This window comes from Clytia hemisphaerica, unplaced genomic scaffold (assembly GCF_902728285.1).
Source record: "Clytia hemisphaerica strain Z4C2 unplaced genomic scaffold, Clytia hemisphaerica genome assembly, whole genome shotgun sequence".
In the NCBI taxonomy this organism is placed as follows: domain Eukaryota; kingdom Metazoa; phylum Cnidaria; class Hydrozoa; order Leptothecata; family Clytiidae; genus Clytia; species Clytia hemisphaerica.
This window is the reverse complement of record NW_027103726.1, coordinates 606,905-624,474: the sequence shown is the minus strand read 5'-3', so window position 1 is coordinate 624,474 and position 17,570 is coordinate 606,905. Positions and strand designations below refer to the sequence as shown.

The window sequence follows — 17,570 nt, the reverse complement described above, 5'->3', positions numbered from 1 at the left end:
TTGTTTGGGAGTGCTTATTACTATGGAAATTCTGGTCCCTTTGGTATTGAAAAAGTCCAAATCATTAGCCAACATTCACCACAATATTACCTAAATACAGTATTTCGAAAATTGTGTTCTCTTTTTGACTTAATAAACTCGATCTATTCAAAATGCACTTTGAAACAATAAAAACATCATTTTTTAATTCTTATCACAACTGTAACTCATTTCATGTTCTATTTTATCTTTTCAGAGAGTTGGTCTTATATTTCTAAAGCCAAGAGTTACTTCATGGAGGTAATTGAAACATTCTTCATTCGTCTTTTTCTCCAATTTTTGACAACAAATGTTTGAGACTTTCAATGGGTTACAAGCCTGACTTAGTTGAAGTTGGGTAAGGAATGAGAGAGCTCTAAGACGGCCATTTTTGGTAAGCAGAACCAGCGATGTGGGATTAACCAAATGCTCGGTTAAGGCGCCTAAATCAACGCTCATAAGACCCCCAAACAGTGTTAGTTGATCTAGACAGAGGGTCAGAACTGGCTCAGAAGTGTGTAACAACCCACCTGTCTAATCAACTAGCCGTGAAAATGGATACTCAAGCATGATGTCTATGCTGTGTCGTTTTCTTTTTCAAGAACGTCCAAAACCTTTTAAAGCCTTTGGATTTTATAAACTTTCTGAGTTTTAATCGTAAAATGCTCTTACAATGTTTACTATTTATTGAGTGTTTTTGTTCATTTCCCTAAAGAATAGGGTGTTTCAAAGTTGGCAAAGCCTTAAAATGTTCTTACTGGTTCTCAAGTTTTGTTTTAATATAGGTTGTTCTTATAAAAAACACTGTTTGTGCATTGTTTGTATTAGTTGATTATTGTCATTGTTGTTTAACTCCATGTTACATATTGCCTGAAATTTCTTACTATATTCAACATTTTGCGTAAAACTTTGTCATTTAGATACTCTCGAGGAACTCGTTCACTGACAGAAAATTTGACAGCATCTGCTACTAACAAAGAATCTAACAAGCAAGACCTTATTAATGTTAGTTTGATTTTCCTTTTTCATCATTCTAAGTACACTGTGCAGGGCTAAAAATAATGATGGGACATCGGACATCGTGCGACCCGAAATTGCTTCTTGTTGGACCTAAAAATCATAATCTTTAAGCTATTAGCAACCCTGGGTTTTTACTTGGACATTTTGTCACTTTTGAAGGATCCAAAGGAAGTTTGTTGGAGACAAACAGTAAAAATATGGAGTTTTAGCAATTATAAGCAATAAATTGCATTTATTTAAGATATTTGTGATCATTTTTATTATTGTGTTTCACTTAGAATACGGATGAGTCAAACCAAGACCCAGAATCTGAGGTATTAAAAGCTTTCCGATTTATCAAAAAATAATTTTAAAACTTCAATTGTAGTGTACTCTCGGGTTCAAAGTAAGCAGGGCTGGAAAAGATAGGGAGCAACAATTATCTTTTCCTTAAACATTCCAAGACGAATGTCATTTGTTGAAAACCTATAAGAAATATTGTGCTGTGGGGAGCTTATTGTAAGAATATCTGAGTAGAGAATACAGAGTTCTATGACCTTTCATCAGAACCTTTTATATCCTTCTTTTCAGGATTTTGATATCCCAGAGGAGGTTGAAACTGTTATAGGTACCTATTTATTTGATGTTACTACTACTTGGATTCATTTCAGGATTAAGCTCTTCTTCAGCTTATCTAGTAACCAGATCTGGAGCTCAGATATCTGAGCTCCAGATGACATGAAACGCTAAAGAAAACTTGGTAAAGATCTGTAATGATCGAAATATCGTTTGAATCGTTTGTTTTATGTTTTGATTTTTTTTTATCCACACAATCTTGGATTTTTATGTTTGATTTACATAAAACACTAGATATAGAGCTAATCTGTCCCTAACTGAAAAAAAGTAATGTACCATATTTGCTGAGTAGACCACAGTTCGGCCTTGCCAATATGATCAATCAATATCAATATCTCTCCTCGCTTCTCACCATGTCAGTTATTTGCTTTGATCAAACAAATTACCGATACCGAATTGTGGTCTACTGCTGTGGGCTACTCATCAACAAAGATGGTACATTACGTTTGCTTAAATTGATGTGTTTTGAGAAAGACAAAGTAGCTCTTTCCAGTGTTTTATATAAGATATATATGATCTGGAGTCCCTAAAGATTTTTTAATTAAAGAATCTTCGTACGATTGGATTTTCTCTTGCCTAAGTTTTCAAAATAGCCAACTCCCCTGTACTTCTTTTTTTCAGGAATTCTATTGGTGGCCTTGGAAGATACGGATACAATTGTCCGTTGGTCTGCTGCTAAGGGGTAAATATGAAATCCAGTTATAAACGCTAAACGCTTTTTGGCTAAATTTACTGTTTTTTTTATTTGAGAAGAAATAGAAATCCTATGAAGGGGAGGGGGAGTTTTATTTGCAACAAAGATTATCAAGATTTTCATTGGGCTTTTCCAGAAATAGTCTGTTGAGGATATCGGATATCAAGGGGGTTAACGATTTTTGTTCAAAAGTGGATATCAGGGGGTTGAATATCTACAAGGGGGCGGCTATCCAGGGGGTTAAGTGTCTTTTCAAGTAAAAAATACGATATCCAGGGGTAAGCATCTTTATAAGAGAGGATTTCCAGGGGTTTGAGTGTAGTGACCCAAAATCACTGAAGAATGGTGAATGGTACTGGGACAAAAGTCAGTAAATAGGAAACAGTCATATCACATGTAAATACATCTCTTCTGCAGCATCATGATGAGAATAGAGTGACAGAACTACTCAATTTCCCATGCTCTTATTGGGAATCACAGATATCTGTAAAGCCCGAAGGGCTAGATAGGCAACTTTAAGCTTTCTCCAGCAAAAAAAAGTGAAGCGAAAATTTGACTTTTTAAATTTCGTGCCGATGGATAGGATCTAGCATTTTAATTGTTTTCGGAGCGCGAGATCAAAAAAAGTAGGCGGCAAACGCTTTTTCACATCTCTCAAACCGGTGAAATTGCATATTTTAGTCACGTGACTTTGGTAGGAAATCCTTCCAAACCTAGGCTTCACTTTTCGATAAAAGCCGCAAATCTAGCCCTTCGGGCTTTACAGATCTGTGTTGGGAATCTGGGATTTAGGGTCAAACTCAGGCCCAGTCCCTCAAAACATAGGTAAACAAGGCAAAAGAGACAAAATGACATAGGGCAAAACACAGAAGGGAATGATGACTCTGACTCCGTGACCCAAACTCTGTTCTGCAAAATACACTTATGAGTCATCGTTATGGGGAAAGTGAAAGTGAAAGTAAATGATAACAAGATGGTAGCCTAGCTATGCACAAAAAAGAAATATCACCAGGATCATATAAAATATGGTTCCCACATGAGCATATTTTTAAGAGTGGATATTCAGGGGTTTTTACTAATAAAGAAGGATATCCAGGGGGTTCGATACTTCGAAAAATCAACATCCTCAACAGTGGGGGTAAATTTTCTTTTCTGGAAAAGCCCATTTGGTGAAATTTGAAAGAGAATGAAGATAATTACTTCTTTTTCCGTGCTAATTAAAATAGCTTTAATGGAAGTTGTTAGCCCTTGTATAATCAAATGATGACTTATGAAAAATTTAAAATACATTATTTCCAATCAGGATTGGGCGAATCACAGGACGTTTACCTCTTGAATTAGCTGATGAAGTTGTGGAAGCTATGCATTCTTGTTTCTTGTAAGTAGAACTAGTTTTCTTCCAGACACTGAATGCAGAGGAAAAGGTTTTGTATGGAAATTGTGGCTTGTTAGTCTCAAGCGGTTCCAGAGCCTCAGCTAAAAAGACAAGTCTAACCTCTTACTTCTATGTAAGTGATTCTTATCAGAGACACTGGCAGATTTAAGACAATAGAGCAAGTACGTCGGCAAGATACGAAGGAGTACAACGCTCGTTAAAAGACAATGGAATTACAATTACAAATGTCTTCTTCTGATAAGTTCGACTTGGTCTAAAACCACCTACAAGAGCGGCTTGAAATAAGGAATGAACGAACCTCAAGAGTAAATCAAAGAATCTTGCTTTCGTTTGAGTAAATCAAAGAATCTTGCTTTCGTTTGATTTAATAGGTCGCAAAAAAATAGCTTCGTTGTTTTCCTAATCATTTAACTGTTTTCTCCATTTTTCATCATTAGTTACCGAGAGCAAGATTGTGCGTGGCATGGTGGTTGTTTAGCCCTGGCTGAACTTGGACGAAGAGGATTATTGTTGCCAAAACATTTGCCTGAAGGTTTGTTTTAAGCTTTGGGCATTCCCTTTTAACAGAGGATATTTTAAAATTAAAATCTTGATCAGTTTTGTATAGGCCATTTCACAGTCGAAATGGATCATGGGTAATCAGGACTGATTGTGCCCCGATAACGGTTTCCCGTTGGTTAGACGCTAAAATCTTCAAAATTTCTCAAAAATTTAAACCAATAATAAGTCGTCATTAGCGCGGAGTGGTCCTGATTACCCATTTCGCTTTGCGACTGTGAATTAGCCTTAATAAGATAATTTGAGTTTTTAAAAGCTTTTCAAAACTTTTAGCACACTTGAACTCGTCCAATACACCACCTGTTTCCTTCGTTTATTGTGCTTGTAGGATTTATGAAGGTTTCTTTCGTGGTACTATTTAGGAAAGGAAAAGCAACAAGATGCAATATTAAATTCAATAAGAGAATAAAATAAAACTTATTAAAACGCAAACCAAAAATATCAAATTCTATACAAATAATATCCAATAAACCTCGAAATATTTAATGTTAAGAATTTCACCAAAATTAAAACCTTACAAAACACCATAAATCTTTACTCTATACCCTTTTCTTGATTCATTTACGTCTTACTTTGATCTCGGAATATTGTAAACGATAGTTATCTTTCCATGCAAAACCTTTTTGAGGAGCGTAGCGCTTGAAATTATCGTAAACTCCGTTCAAAGTACTGTCTGCACACGATTCATACCACCACGGACCCTGGCGATCATAAGCACAATTGCCACCACCCCAGGTATCATTTTCCCGATCCGAGGTGGTCCATTTCATTCCATTGTGAACAGCCATTGCATCTCCAAGGTTGCCAGAATATCCAGTGATATGCAGTTGATAGGCATTCGATTCTCCATCGACGTGAAAACTCGAATATTTGGCGTAATGACGATAGTTGAAGTCCTTTCGTTGCAATTCGAATCTGACTTCAGAGCCGGTCAAAACAGCTTGTGCGGTAAGGAGATGTAGATTGTCGTTACCCAACCAATGCTCATGTTGGAACTGTCCGAAGCCTTGTTTGTACGTCAACCAGTTGCTGAAGAAGTTGATTGATCCGTCAACACGTCTCTGAATTAACGTCCAACCACCTTGATAATTAAGAATAAGGGAGAGAACTAATCGTTATAAGGATATAATCACTGACCTTTATATATCCCTGGACCAAGCTATATCCGCCATCTTTGATCGGAGTTTTTTTGGAATTGGTACCCGAGAAGAAGCAATTGCTATGTTAGAAATCTCACGGCGCTATCATCAAAAGTATTCGAGGAAAAGTAGATCTAGCGCTCTTGATGCATTTTCACTGCTATTGAGTAGTGCCGCCATTAGGGTACCAATTTTAAGAAAACTCCGATCAAAATTTTTGGTTGGCCGGGATTGAGTAACTTGGTTCAGGGATATATAATGGTCAGTGGATATAATGCGCTTTGGGAATTTTGGACAGAATGACTCAGAAAATTATTTACCGAGTATAATTTCAACTCTCTAAATCCTGCCTTGTAAATTTAACACCTTAGCCATTTTAGCAGAAAGTGCACCCAATTAGCTTTATGGAATCCTTAAAAAGGTCAAAAATTACTAAGATCTGCAAAAAACCTTGCATCTCATTGTCTCTATCCACGGTCTAAACACCACGTTAATAAAAACATGAAAAAAAGTCAATCTGAAAAGAAAAAAATCAAAATTCGCAAAGAAGATTCACAAACCTCCGTCCGTCTTTTGATCACAATACACCGTAACAACCATTCCATATGTATTCAAACTGATTCGATACAGTCCATTGGTTCGTTCACCGTGTGTGTAATGTTCCTTACAATCTCTTCTCGTTGGCTTTGTGTGTAATGTTCCTTACAATCTCTTCTCGTTGGCTTTGCTCGACAATCACAAAAATATTTTTCCGGGATGTTGAAATCTTCGACGCAGTAACATGATCCGCATACGCTTTGTTTGGTTGTGCAGTACCCGTTCAGTGTTTCATCTTTGGTTCTCAAGGACTGCACTTCTTGGGATGTTTGGGTTAACTTTTGGTTCAGTGTTTGACTGGTTTGAGCTAGATTCTGAGTCAGCGTTTTGTCGGTCTGTGCGAGCTTCTGATTCAATGTTTGACTGGTTTGGGACAGTTTCTGGTTCAATGCTACCTCCGTCTGGGTTAACCTCTGACTCAGTGTTTTGTTCGCTTTGAAAAGCCTCTGTTTCAACACTTGATTAGAATGAGTTAATGTGTTGTTTAATTCCAAATGATCTCTTGTCAAATTTTGATTCAGCTCTTGTTTAATTGTTGCCAATTGTTGCGTTAACTTCTGGTTAGATTCGGCCAGTCTTTGGTTGGTTTGAGTCAGCTTCTGGTTTGTGTCTGTCTGAAGCTTTATCAGAGTGTTAATGCCACACAGGAACTGACATTAGGGATTGTACTCGTCAATAAACATATATTGTACGGCTAAAACAAAATAGCACAAAAACTAAGTTACAACTTTATTCTTAACAAAATTCACAAGTTCTAAGGTCTGTATTAACTAAACATACAAGACATGCAAAAGCCTCTGTACAAAGGTACAATAATACAGTGTAGACAAGCATACAATACAACAAGAGATGAATACAAGAGAACATGTAACATAGAAAGACACTTACTAAGGACACAGTGAAAAAGGCTAGGAAGCCATCTAGGTCAACCAGCACACCACTAGACAAACATATACACAAAGTGACAAGTGAATCCACAATACTTTTATACATAACAGTACATTCACAAGATGATAGACAATTAGTATGCATGAGTTAACATATAACAATACAATAATACAATAACATAACATGACATCACTATGACAACATTGACACACCTCCAAAACATGACAATTGAAAAAGCTACCATTTTGACAACATGACACATCACAACAAAAACGTGTAATTTACAGACCAACATTTAACATTGATAATTAACAGAACAAAGTCAAAATATATAAATAAATGTTACTAAATGTATTAGACTTAATAAATAATGGCTTAGATACTGAAAAGACACACAAAAGACACTGCAAACCAAAAAGGACTGGAAACAAGGGAAACACTGACCAAACAGAAAAACACAGAAAAAAACTGAAAAAACCTAAAAATGGGGAAAAAACCCCAAACATCCTGAAGAGAACCATAAAACAGACACTGTGTGCCTCAGCCGCTACATGGCTCCCCTCAAGATGTGCCTGATCCTCAAAACATCTTGAAAAATCCTACAATAAATAATTTTTTTTTTTAAATAAATTTTCTATTACTAACAAGCAAAAAATGTTTTTGGTTTGAATAAATCTTCCTATTACTAACAAGCAAATTGTTTTCAAACTAATTTTTGAATATATTAAAATATTTCATCCTTTGTTTGGCTCCTTGGTGGGGAATTCAATTCCATAACCGAAAATCAGTTCAATTTTTGGAATCACTTTCCAATATTAAAACAAGTTTATTAACAGGCCGAGTATATTTAGATTGGCCTTGTTTAATTTCAACAGTTCTGACGACTCCATCATCACTATGTCGAACCGTATCGACTAAAGCCATTTTCCATTCATTTCGCTTAGCGTCGTCTTTTAACGAGAACTATATCTCCAGCTTGTAGATTACGTTTAGTGTCGTTCCATTTGTGACGTATTTGAAGGTGTTGTACATACTCCTTTCTCCACCGTGACCAGAACTCGTTACAAATATGCTGAACTCGCCTCCATCGCCTTCTTGAATACAGGTCTGCTTTCTCGAAACGTCCTGGTGGTGGCATGACAATGCTAGATTTCATTGTCAATAGATGATTTGGTGTTAAAGGTGTTGGGCTCTCTACATCACTGAGGCATTCAACAGTTAATGGTCTTGAATTCAAGACAGCCTCTATTTCAACTAATAATGTTCGAAAGGATTCATCATTTAACGAATGACCATGAGTGGTCAATAATGAATCTAAGATTGCACGTGTAGAGCGTATTAGTCTTTCCCATACGCCTCCAAAGTTGCTTGCGTATGGTGGATTGAACTTCCAGGAAACAAAGTCTGCATTTTTTTCCATCAGATAAATCTTGATTGCTTGATCGTCCAATTCATTGATCGCTTTGACGAGTTCGTTTCGAGCTCCAACAAAATTTGAGCCGTTGTCACATCTGACCAGTCGTACTGGTCCTCTTCTTGCAATGAAACGTCGTAGACACATGATGAACGAATCAGTGTCCATAGAATTAACACTCTCTAGATGGCAAGCTCGTGAATTTAGGCACGTGTAGATAATACCATAACGTTTGAGCTCGCTTCGTCGTTCTTTGATGAGGAAAGGACCAAAAAGGTCCAGTCCGACGTAGGTGAATGGTGGTGCATCTTGTAACCGATCTTCGGGTAGATCAGCCATCTTTGGTGATTGAGACTTCCCACGTAACTTACGACAAGTTACACATTGATGAAGAACGTGACGAACAAGGGAATTACCGTTGATACACCAGAATCCCTTTTCTCTCAGTCTACACAACGTTGCGTTGCGCCCTCCGTGTTGCATCTCTTCATGAACTTTTTGGATGACACTCTTTGTTGTTGTTGATCGTCTGGGTAGCACGATGGGATGCTTCTCTTCATATGGGATGTTGGTTGCATTGTTGATACGTCCACCAACTCGAAGGATATCTTCTCCATCGACGAATGGTGCCAATTGATATATCGGGCTCGTTTTCTTCAGTGGTTCCTTCTTCTTCAATTGGTTGATGTCGTCAGGGAAGGCCTTCTGTTGAACTAATCTGATGATAGCCTTCTCTGCTTTCTGTTTGACTTCAACTTCTGACTTTTGCCTGTTTGACTTTCGAAGTCGAATCATTCTGTATATGATACGTACCATCTTTGGCCACGAGTTAGTGCGGCTTTCGAGAACATCGATCAATTCTGGTTGAACTTTGGACGTTTGAACCTTGGACGTTTGAACCTTGTACGTTTGCACCTTGACCTTCTTTACTTCTTTGTCGTCATTTGTCAACTTCAGTACGTTAGGTTGCTTTGGCCATTGTGCTTTGCTCTGATAGAGGAAATCGGGTCCCCTAAACCAATGTCTAATCTTTTCGGTTGCTGTCAGGTTCAAACCTTTCGACGAATGATCGGCTGGGTTTTGTTTGCTTGGGACGTAATGCCATTGGTCAAGTTGAGTCTTCTCACGAACAAATTGAGATCTATTTGCGACAAATACGTGGAATCGTCTGGTATCATTTGAGATGTAACTCAATACAACTTGAGCGTCGGTCCAGAAATACTCGTCATTGATTGTGGTATCAAGCTCTCTCTTAAGGAACAATGAAACTTTGACGGATACAACAGCCGCTGATAGTTCCAAGCGAGGTATTGTAGGTCTTTTCAATGGCGCGACTCTTGATTTTGATAACACCAGTTGGCAATGAATACTCCCTTTGTCGTTCAAGTACCTGATGTAAGATACCTGTCCATAACCTTCCTCCGCCCCATCCGAAAAGTGATGAAGGGATATGTTGACGATGGTACCAAAATCTTTTGGCTTCAAGCATCTATGGATCTCGAACTGCTCGATGGACTTCAATTGTAATTTCCATTGTTCGAATCGTTTCAATTGCTGCTCAGTGAGTGGTTCATCCCAACCGTGTTTGTTGGCACAAATTTCTTGTAAAATCTTCTTTCCTTCTAACAGAAAGGGTGAAATCAAGCCCAACGGATCGTACATTGAGCTGACGGTCGACAAGACTCCTCGTCGTGTTGATGGTTTCTCTTTGAATTGAACTTTGTAGGTGAACACATCACGTTCTGGGCACCACTGCATGCCCAGGGCTCGTTCGTTGGGTATTGTGTCGGTTGTCATATCAAGGTCCTTCAGAGACTTCGATCTTTCTTCTGGTGGTATTGATTCGATAACTGAACGACTATTCGAATGAAACTTAGTGAGACGAAAACCACCTTCTTTGCACATCAGTCGTGTGTTGTTTACTGTTGAGATGGCTGAGTCTTCTTCCGGAAAAGACTTTAGCATGTCGTCTACATAGAAGTTACGATCCCTTTCATGCTTGGACCTGACTTTGTATGCAGTACGATTCCATCGGTCTTGTAGGTACGTTGGCAGTTTGCTTTGAAGAAGTTGTAACAATTCTGGGCTGTTCTCACTAGCTCGACCGATACTTGCCATGGATGATTGGTATTTAAGCAAGAACGTCTCAAATCTATTCAACGAAGTAGCATCACTTGGCTTCACTCTTGGCCATTCTGCTAGTTGCTTTCTATAATCAGCTGCTATCTTGAAAGGACTTCCAAATTTCCTCTCAAGTAATTCTTTTGCTTTCGAATAGCAAATGTTGTCTGCCAAGTAGATACAAGACTTCACAAGCTCCTTTACGTCTCCTTTGGTGTACTTGACTAACAATGTCAAACGTTCTCTGTTATTCAAAATGTTCTCCTCTACAACTTGTGTGAAGGTAGCAATGAAGTATGGGTAGTCAGTTGAACTTCCTGAAAACACCTCTAACTCGATGGAGGGTGCTTTTGTTCTTCTCAACAAGGTCAGAATTTCTGATGCTGTACTGTGGTTGACTTGCTCAACTGGTTCTTTCTTGACGTGATACTCTGGCCCACTTTTGTCTGGCTCAGCCTTTGCATTTTCATGATCTTCCAGGTACTTGGAAACATAGTCGTACTTTTGAACTTTTTCAATCTCTGCTAGATCATCATCGAGACATGGCTGATCCTCATCTTCCAATACCTTCAGTGCAGCTTTAGTCTTTTCAACTTCAAATTTCAACTTGAGATTCTCTGCCTGCTCGTACATTTTCTTGATTGAAATCTCCTCCTCTTCAAGCTCCTTTTGCTTTTGCTTGTACTGCTCTTGTTGTAGTTACAACAATGTAAAGGTCGGCCACTGCCCAAAGGACCTTTGTATTCAAACTGGTGAAAAGAGAATCGACTCCATTGAAATATCGTTACACTTTATTATATTCCAATAGGTGAAAAACTTTGATTTCACCCGTATGCTCTCTGAGCACAGCTCACACAAAACTACTCTTACAAATTGTCTTATTTATACAAAATTCTACAAGTTTTTACATACAATAAAAGGATCAATTCACAAATGACTTATAAAATAAATAACAAATTAATTACTGCTCAGCGGCAGTAACACTCCCCACCGTCAAGAGTCCAAACTCTTGACTAAAAAGCAAATTAAAAACCATTAAAACATTTGACCAGCAAACAAAGTTCAAAAATCTTTTTGAAATCCTCTCATCATAGCCAGAGACAAATTAGGTGCATCTGTGTTCAACAGCGAACAACACTCTAGTTCCTGTAACATCATGCACTGTAATTTAGCGCAACTCCAAAGCAACACATAGCTTTCCAGAAGAAACGAAGACCCAACTCGAGCCCTCCCTGGCACTGATCGGTATAGATTTATCTGACGTGCACACTTGCAACTCGAATGATTCAACATACCATTCCGCCATGCAATAAGATTGTCCAACTTCTTTTATCAATGTTCAAATGTAGTAGCGACTTCTGATGTGGGTTAAACGTTTGAATTCGAGATCCGTTTTATTGAGTTTCAGCATTTATGTTTGTAAAAGAGAGTCTTTCCATGCCCAGAAATCAGCATACTAAAAATGAATAGTTTTTCACTGTAAAGGTCGGCCACTGCCCAAAGGACCTTTGTATTCAAACTGGTGAAAAGAGAATCGACTCCATTGAAATATCGTTACACTTTATTATATTCCAATAGGTGAAAAACTTTGATTTCACCCGTATGCTCTCTGAGCACAGCTCACACAAAACTACTCTTACAAATTGTCTTATTTATACAAAATTCTACAAGTTTTTACATACAATAAAAGGATCAATTCACAAATGACTTATAAAATAAATAACAAATTAATTACTGCTCAGCGGCAGTAACACAGAGCCTTGATTTGAAGCTTTACGATCTTGATGTCGTGAGCAGCATCGGAATTCACCAGTATTGGCAAAATTGCCAGCACTATCAGCATCAAGGATGACCACTGCATCTTTGCTTATTGATAAAGTGTCATAGATTGAACACTTTAATATCAATTTTTGGACTATATTTTATGATTCACGACTATAAGTGGGTCCCCCTATTGCCTATTTTTATTGTTTGAATGAATGTAACAGCTTTTTGTGTTTTTTGAAAACCATATCCGGGGGTATGAAGGAATATAAAATTATCCGGCGTGAAAAATAAAAATAAAATCGATTAAAATTTGATGTGGGAGTGTCATGTTAAAGTGTTTTAACAAATGTACAAACAAAAAATATAGCAAGTTTGCATTGCGCTGGAAGTAGAATGTCGAATGGTCGTTAAGTTATTTGTAAATAATGATAAAACTGTTGAAAGCCTTTCTCAGCAGTATTTATATTCTATATCACAGTATTCTTCGTGTCAATTCTTTGAGTACGAGTAACGACCTAAAATATCTTTGTGCTCCCCTGTTTCTAGGCTAGCCGTATTCCCTCTGATATGTTTCGATATAGGGGATGGTGATCGTGTATAAAATTCCCGTCCAAGAGTTATCCTTAAATTTGAGGTAACCTGTTTCAATTCTATTAAAAAGGTTTAGAAATCCAATGATTGTAACAGCCTCTAGCCATTCAAATTTTTAATTTAACTGAAATGAAATTTAAAGATCTCATATATAACTTACTATTCAAGCTAAACAAGTTTCTAAAACTAAAAAACACAAAGACGGGGGTAACTTTCGGACGGAAATTTCATACACGATGCGCATCCATTATATCAAAACATATAAGAGGGGATGTGTGCTGTTCACCCTGTTTCATGTGAATAGTACTTAATGAGGTATAACCCCCCATCTATGCATTTTCCAACCTAGAAAAATCTGTTCGAAAAATGTTTTTCGTGCTTTTTAATCCTTGAAAACACTTTTGATTGACCAGCACTCAAGTATGATACTAAAAGGGCTAAGGGTTCACAAGTTAAAAAGGGGCTTTTCCAGAAAAAAAATTGAATATGGGGGGTGGAGGGTATAACATTTTTTGGAAATTTACTACCGGACATTGTGAATTTTAACCCCCCGAACAGGAGGTCTAGCCCCCTGGACAGAAGGTGTAACTCCCTGGACAAGCATTAGTTGACCCCTTGGACATTCAAAATTACCCTTAGACAGAGCAAGTTTACCCCCCGGACAAGGTAAATTTTTTACCACCCCCGGACACTATATCCTCCCCCCCCCCCCCCCCATGTACGAACATTTTCTGGAAGAGCCCAAGTAGTCGGTAATACTTAATGTAGAGAATTTCTGATCATTTATATGTTTTTTTATTTATAGTTGTACCCATCATCTTACAAGCATTGTTGTACGACGAACGACGTGGCTCTTACAGTGTTGGTAGGTCCTTCGTTTCGGCCTAATCTCTTCCGTCTAAGCAAAAATGCTGAATTTTAATCCCTTTTAAGCCAATGAGTAAATAAAGTCAGCATGTATTGATAATAACAATTCTAAGGAGTTAAAAGCCTGAAAATTACAAAAAGTAAGAACCATACTTAACCTCATTCAAAATTTACTGGCTCTTATAAAAAGCGTGTACAGAATCTTAAAGTGCAATTGGAATTCTTTACACGGTGATCTTTTTCTCTAATGTTCAAAGTGTTACTCGATGATTCAGAGTTGGGTCAAATGAAGGAATTACACAGGCTTAAAAATCTCAAAGTTCCATCAAGGCTTCAATTGCCATATACTGTCTTATTTGCTCTAGTTTAGACGGCTCACTTTTTGCTCTGCCTATTCTAATTGTGAATTAAAGTGGGCATAAAGTGGGCTGTCTAAAGTCAATGCATAGCCCTCTTTTGACGTCAATGCAATGACTTCTTTCAATCTTTTCCAAGCAAAGATTTTAACTACCAGCTTTGTGCCCTCGTTCTGCCTACTTTGTGCCCTCGTTCTGCCTACTCAACAATTAGAATATGCAGGGCAGAAAGTCGACTGTCTAAACTAGAGCTTACTCTTTTTTAGGTTCTCACGTTCGCGATTCAGCGTGTTATGTTTGTTGGTCCTTCGCAAGGGCTTATCATCCCAATCAAATCAAACCTTTCGTACAAAAAATTGCTAAGTATGTAACATTTTGTTCTTTTGTGAGCTTCCTTTGCAGTCCTGGTTGTTGTTACTACTGACTAAGTTCTGGCTATCTTCCACCGAAACGTTCGCTTGGTCTTCAACAATACCTTGCTCAACAATATACAAGTGCTCTAACAATTAATAACAGGGAAAATTTTGACATACAGTGGAATCTCTATAACTCGAATTTGACAATTTTTCTACTCCCTTCAGTTTCCAATGCCTTATAAACCTTACTTCATAACTCGAACAAATTTGTGTTCCCCGTGCGTGTTCGAGTTATAGAGACTCAACTGTAGTTTAATTTTGATAAAAGTCAATTCTCTATTGCGAATATGGTGATCTGACCTGGTTGTTTAGCCGAAAATTTCAAAACCTCATTGCCTATTGCTTGAAAACGAAAAAACGAAAGCGAAAGTGGCTGGGTCTCGATGCATCTACTATCAGGGCAGAAACTTTCGCGGGCAGAAACTTTCGCAATTTTCGCGACTTTTGCTCTTTTTCGCGAAAGTTTCTGCCAAGTAAGAAATTCCCGAAGGTTTTTCCGCTTTTTTGCTATTTTATACTCAATTTTCAGTATTTGTGCTTTTTTATCGCTTTTTTGCCTGCAAAATGAAATTTATATCGGCTGAATTCGTTCCAAAAGTAAAATTCGCGAAAGTTAAATTCGCGATTTTGAAACCTCGTGAAAGTTTCTGCCCGCGAAAATTTCTACTCTTAAAAAAGTAGTACTTATTCATGCACGGTATAATTTCAATGAATTTCTTTTTTTTCTCTTTTTCTACAGTGCTTTGTTGACAGTGACGGTTTTTGATCGTGAAGTTAATTGCAGGCGTGCCGCATCTGTAAGGATCTTTTGTTTTGGATCTGTTTGAATTTAACTACTCGTCACTTTGTGCAATTTTTCGAAATAAATATCCCCCATTTTATAATTACCCCCTCCTCAATCAATTTTATGAAATTTTCTTCACAAAAGTACCGAAACCTTCAGATTCTTAAGGGTTGGGGAAAGTTACCCAAAAATCACTAAATGATTGTATTTTCCATCCAGGGGGGTGTCATCAAAATCCTTTGGTAGGGTTTTTTTTTAGAAAATTGGAAAATACCTAAGTAAGGTTCAAATTCATATTTATATTTTTTTCTTCAATTTTAATTTAGGCTGCGTTTCAAGAGAATGTTGGGAGACAGGTACTTTCTTTCATTTTTATTTCCCATAGTTATTCTTTTACGAGCTGACCAAATGTATAGCAATTGTTGTACATAGCTTATAAAACTATGATTATTTTATTCATCTAATAAATGAAAAACTATAGGTTAAAATTCTGAGGTAGAAATGGGTCTTGGTACTTTATAACTATCATTAAATTATTTGATTTTTTAATCTCGACGATTATTGAAGCCTAATGTTCTTATATAGTTTGTTCGTATGTAGCTGGCATGCTTCGTTATAGGTCATCAATAACTAGTCTGACTAGAAATTGTTCGAGAGCGTGATCTCACTGTAGTATTTGAAGTTGCTGATCTTGCCAAGGTTGATTTTCGTTTCTGCTGGTTCCTGTTTCCGATATCTTTGAAGAAATACAAAACAGAGTTGACAGCGCTGTTTGAAAGCAAGAGGACGTTTGGCAAGAAGAATGTCTTGTGTTTGGATGATAAGCTTAGCACAGCGTACGGTAATGTGAACGCGATGAAACATACTGGTATGAGAATACTGAGAGCGCTGACTCTTCTCCTGATTATTTGTTGTTGAGCTCTTTGAACGAAATAAATAATGACAGAATAAAGAATGATGAGACAACCGGCTGCCGTGATTATGCAGTATGCTAAGATGTTCTCTTTCTTGTTGATGGCGTTAAGTATATGTGGAGGAGGGGGCGGTGGGTGGTTTCCAGGGCGTGGTGGATGACCATTTGGCGGAGGGTGACCTTTTGGTGGTTTGTGACTTTTTGATCCGCACATATTTCTTGTATGAGGCGTTGTATTCAAAGGGTGCTCATTCTTTGTTTTGTTTCTGGGTTTTTGCGTTATTGAGGAATTCCTTTCTACAAACATGGTAGGGTACTCTAAGTCAGTTTTGTTCGTTGGATCATTTCTTTGCGTTTTGTTAAAAGTGGTAAAAGATGAATTTCTTTGCTGGTCTGTTGTATTCAAAGGTTGCTCATTTTTTTGCGTTTCGTTTCTGAAGTTTTGCGTCATTGAGGAATTCCTGTCTTCAACCATGGTAGGGTCAGTTTTGTTCGTTGGGTCTATTCTTTGCCACGTTTTGTTAAAAGTGTTAAAATGTGGTGTTTTAACTTGGGTCGTAGAGGAGTCTTGGTCATGGTTTTTGATTCTAGGAGGTGGTTTTGGCCTTTTTCCTGGTGGCATAACAGTTTCGATGTTCGTAGTGTCGTCAAAATTATCGTAAATTTTAAATACGCCCAACCCACCAAATGACATGAGCCAAATCACAAAAATTGCCCAGTAAATTTTCTTCTTTGAGATGATAGTTTTGCTTTGAAGAGGTTTTGCAACGGCAAACAATCGGTCTGTACCAATGAGTAGAAGGTGGAAGATTGATGCCAGCATGAAAAATAAACGGACATTGAAAATAAGGAAGAAATCCGCTGACAGCCACTCAAAAATACGAATCAGTTGAAACGAACTGTTCAAAATTCCGTAGAGAAGATCAGCCACTGATAGACTCATAAGAACAAGTTCGAAACGCGTCTTTTTCCTTTGGCGTTTTAAAAGTGTAATTTCGACAGCATTTACTATAATAATTACGATCGAGATGCCTAGCTCAATACTTTTGAGTCGGATCGTTTCTGGAGTATTTGATGAAGACTTCTCGGCTTTTTCCTCACAAATTGACATGGTGATGGCAGTGAAATTGTTATTCTCATCCAACAGTTGAAGCAGAATTTATCTTGTTTTTGACGAAACTTAGTGTCGGTGGTCTCCTTTAATACGAGTTTTTCTCTATTGTTTGGTGTTAACAAAAGGACGTGCTAATCTAATACATTGTATTTCTCCAGATAAGCGTATGTGTGAGGGTAATGGACATGATTTTCCAGGGGGTTTAAAAAATGCTGCGACTGTTCAAGGAGATGCTACATAAATAGGCTGTGTCATAGATGACCACCTTTTATTTACTGGATGAATGACATTACTGAGGTTGG

At 37.6% G+C, this 17,570-nt stretch overlaps 2 protein-coding genes across 3 annotated transcripts in view; one reads left to right on the top strand and one right to left on the bottom strand.

The window, feature by feature from the left end:
• LOC136804668 (tubulin-specific chaperone D-like) overlaps positions 1–17,570 on the top strand; it is a 57,879-nt gene that overhangs the window by 6,925 nt on the left and 33,384 nt on the right. For both annotated transcript variants that reach the window (XM_067061274.1, XM_067061275.1), the window contains exons 12-22: positions 236–279; positions 939–1,023; positions 1,317–1,352; positions 1,609–1,645; positions 2,275–2,335; positions 3,651–3,725; positions 4,181–4,275; positions 13,624–13,683; positions 14,308–14,404; positions 15,197–15,254; positions 15,568–15,597. In XM_067061274.1, coding sequence (XP_066917375.1) covers positions 236–279; positions 939–1,023; positions 1,317–1,352; positions 1,609–1,645; positions 2,275–2,335; positions 3,651–3,725; positions 4,181–4,275; positions 13,624–13,683; positions 14,308–14,404; positions 15,197–15,254; positions 15,568–15,597 — 678 coding nt within the window. The remainder of the gene's footprint in view (positions 1–235; positions 280–938; positions 1,024–1,316; positions 1,353–1,608; positions 1,646–2,274; positions 2,336–3,650; positions 3,726–4,180; positions 4,276–13,623; positions 13,684–14,307; positions 14,405–15,196; positions 15,255–15,567; positions 15,598–17,570) is intronic.
• LOC136804670 (ficolin-2-like) lies at positions 4,773–6,113 on the bottom strand. The gene is made up of 2 exons (XM_067061278.1): positions 6,001–6,113; positions 4,773–5,382 (listed from the first exon to the last, which is right to left on the bottom strand). The coding sequence occupies exons 1-2, from the start codon at positions 6,038–6,040 to the stop codon at positions 4,859–4,861; spliced, it is 564 nt and encodes a 187-aa protein (XP_066917379.1). The 5' UTR covers positions 6,041–6,113; the 3' UTR covers positions 4,773–4,858.

Excerpts from the sequence above, each read along its gene's own strand:
- LOC136804670 (XM_067061278.1), bottom strand. The coding sequence starts at position 6,040 with ATGGTTGTTACGGTGTATTGTGATCAAAAGACGGACGGAG. Across the intron at positions 5,383-6,000 it reads TGATCAAAAGACGGACGGAG|GTGGTTGGACGTTAATTCAG; the intron begins GTTTGTGAATCT and ends TTAATTATCAAG.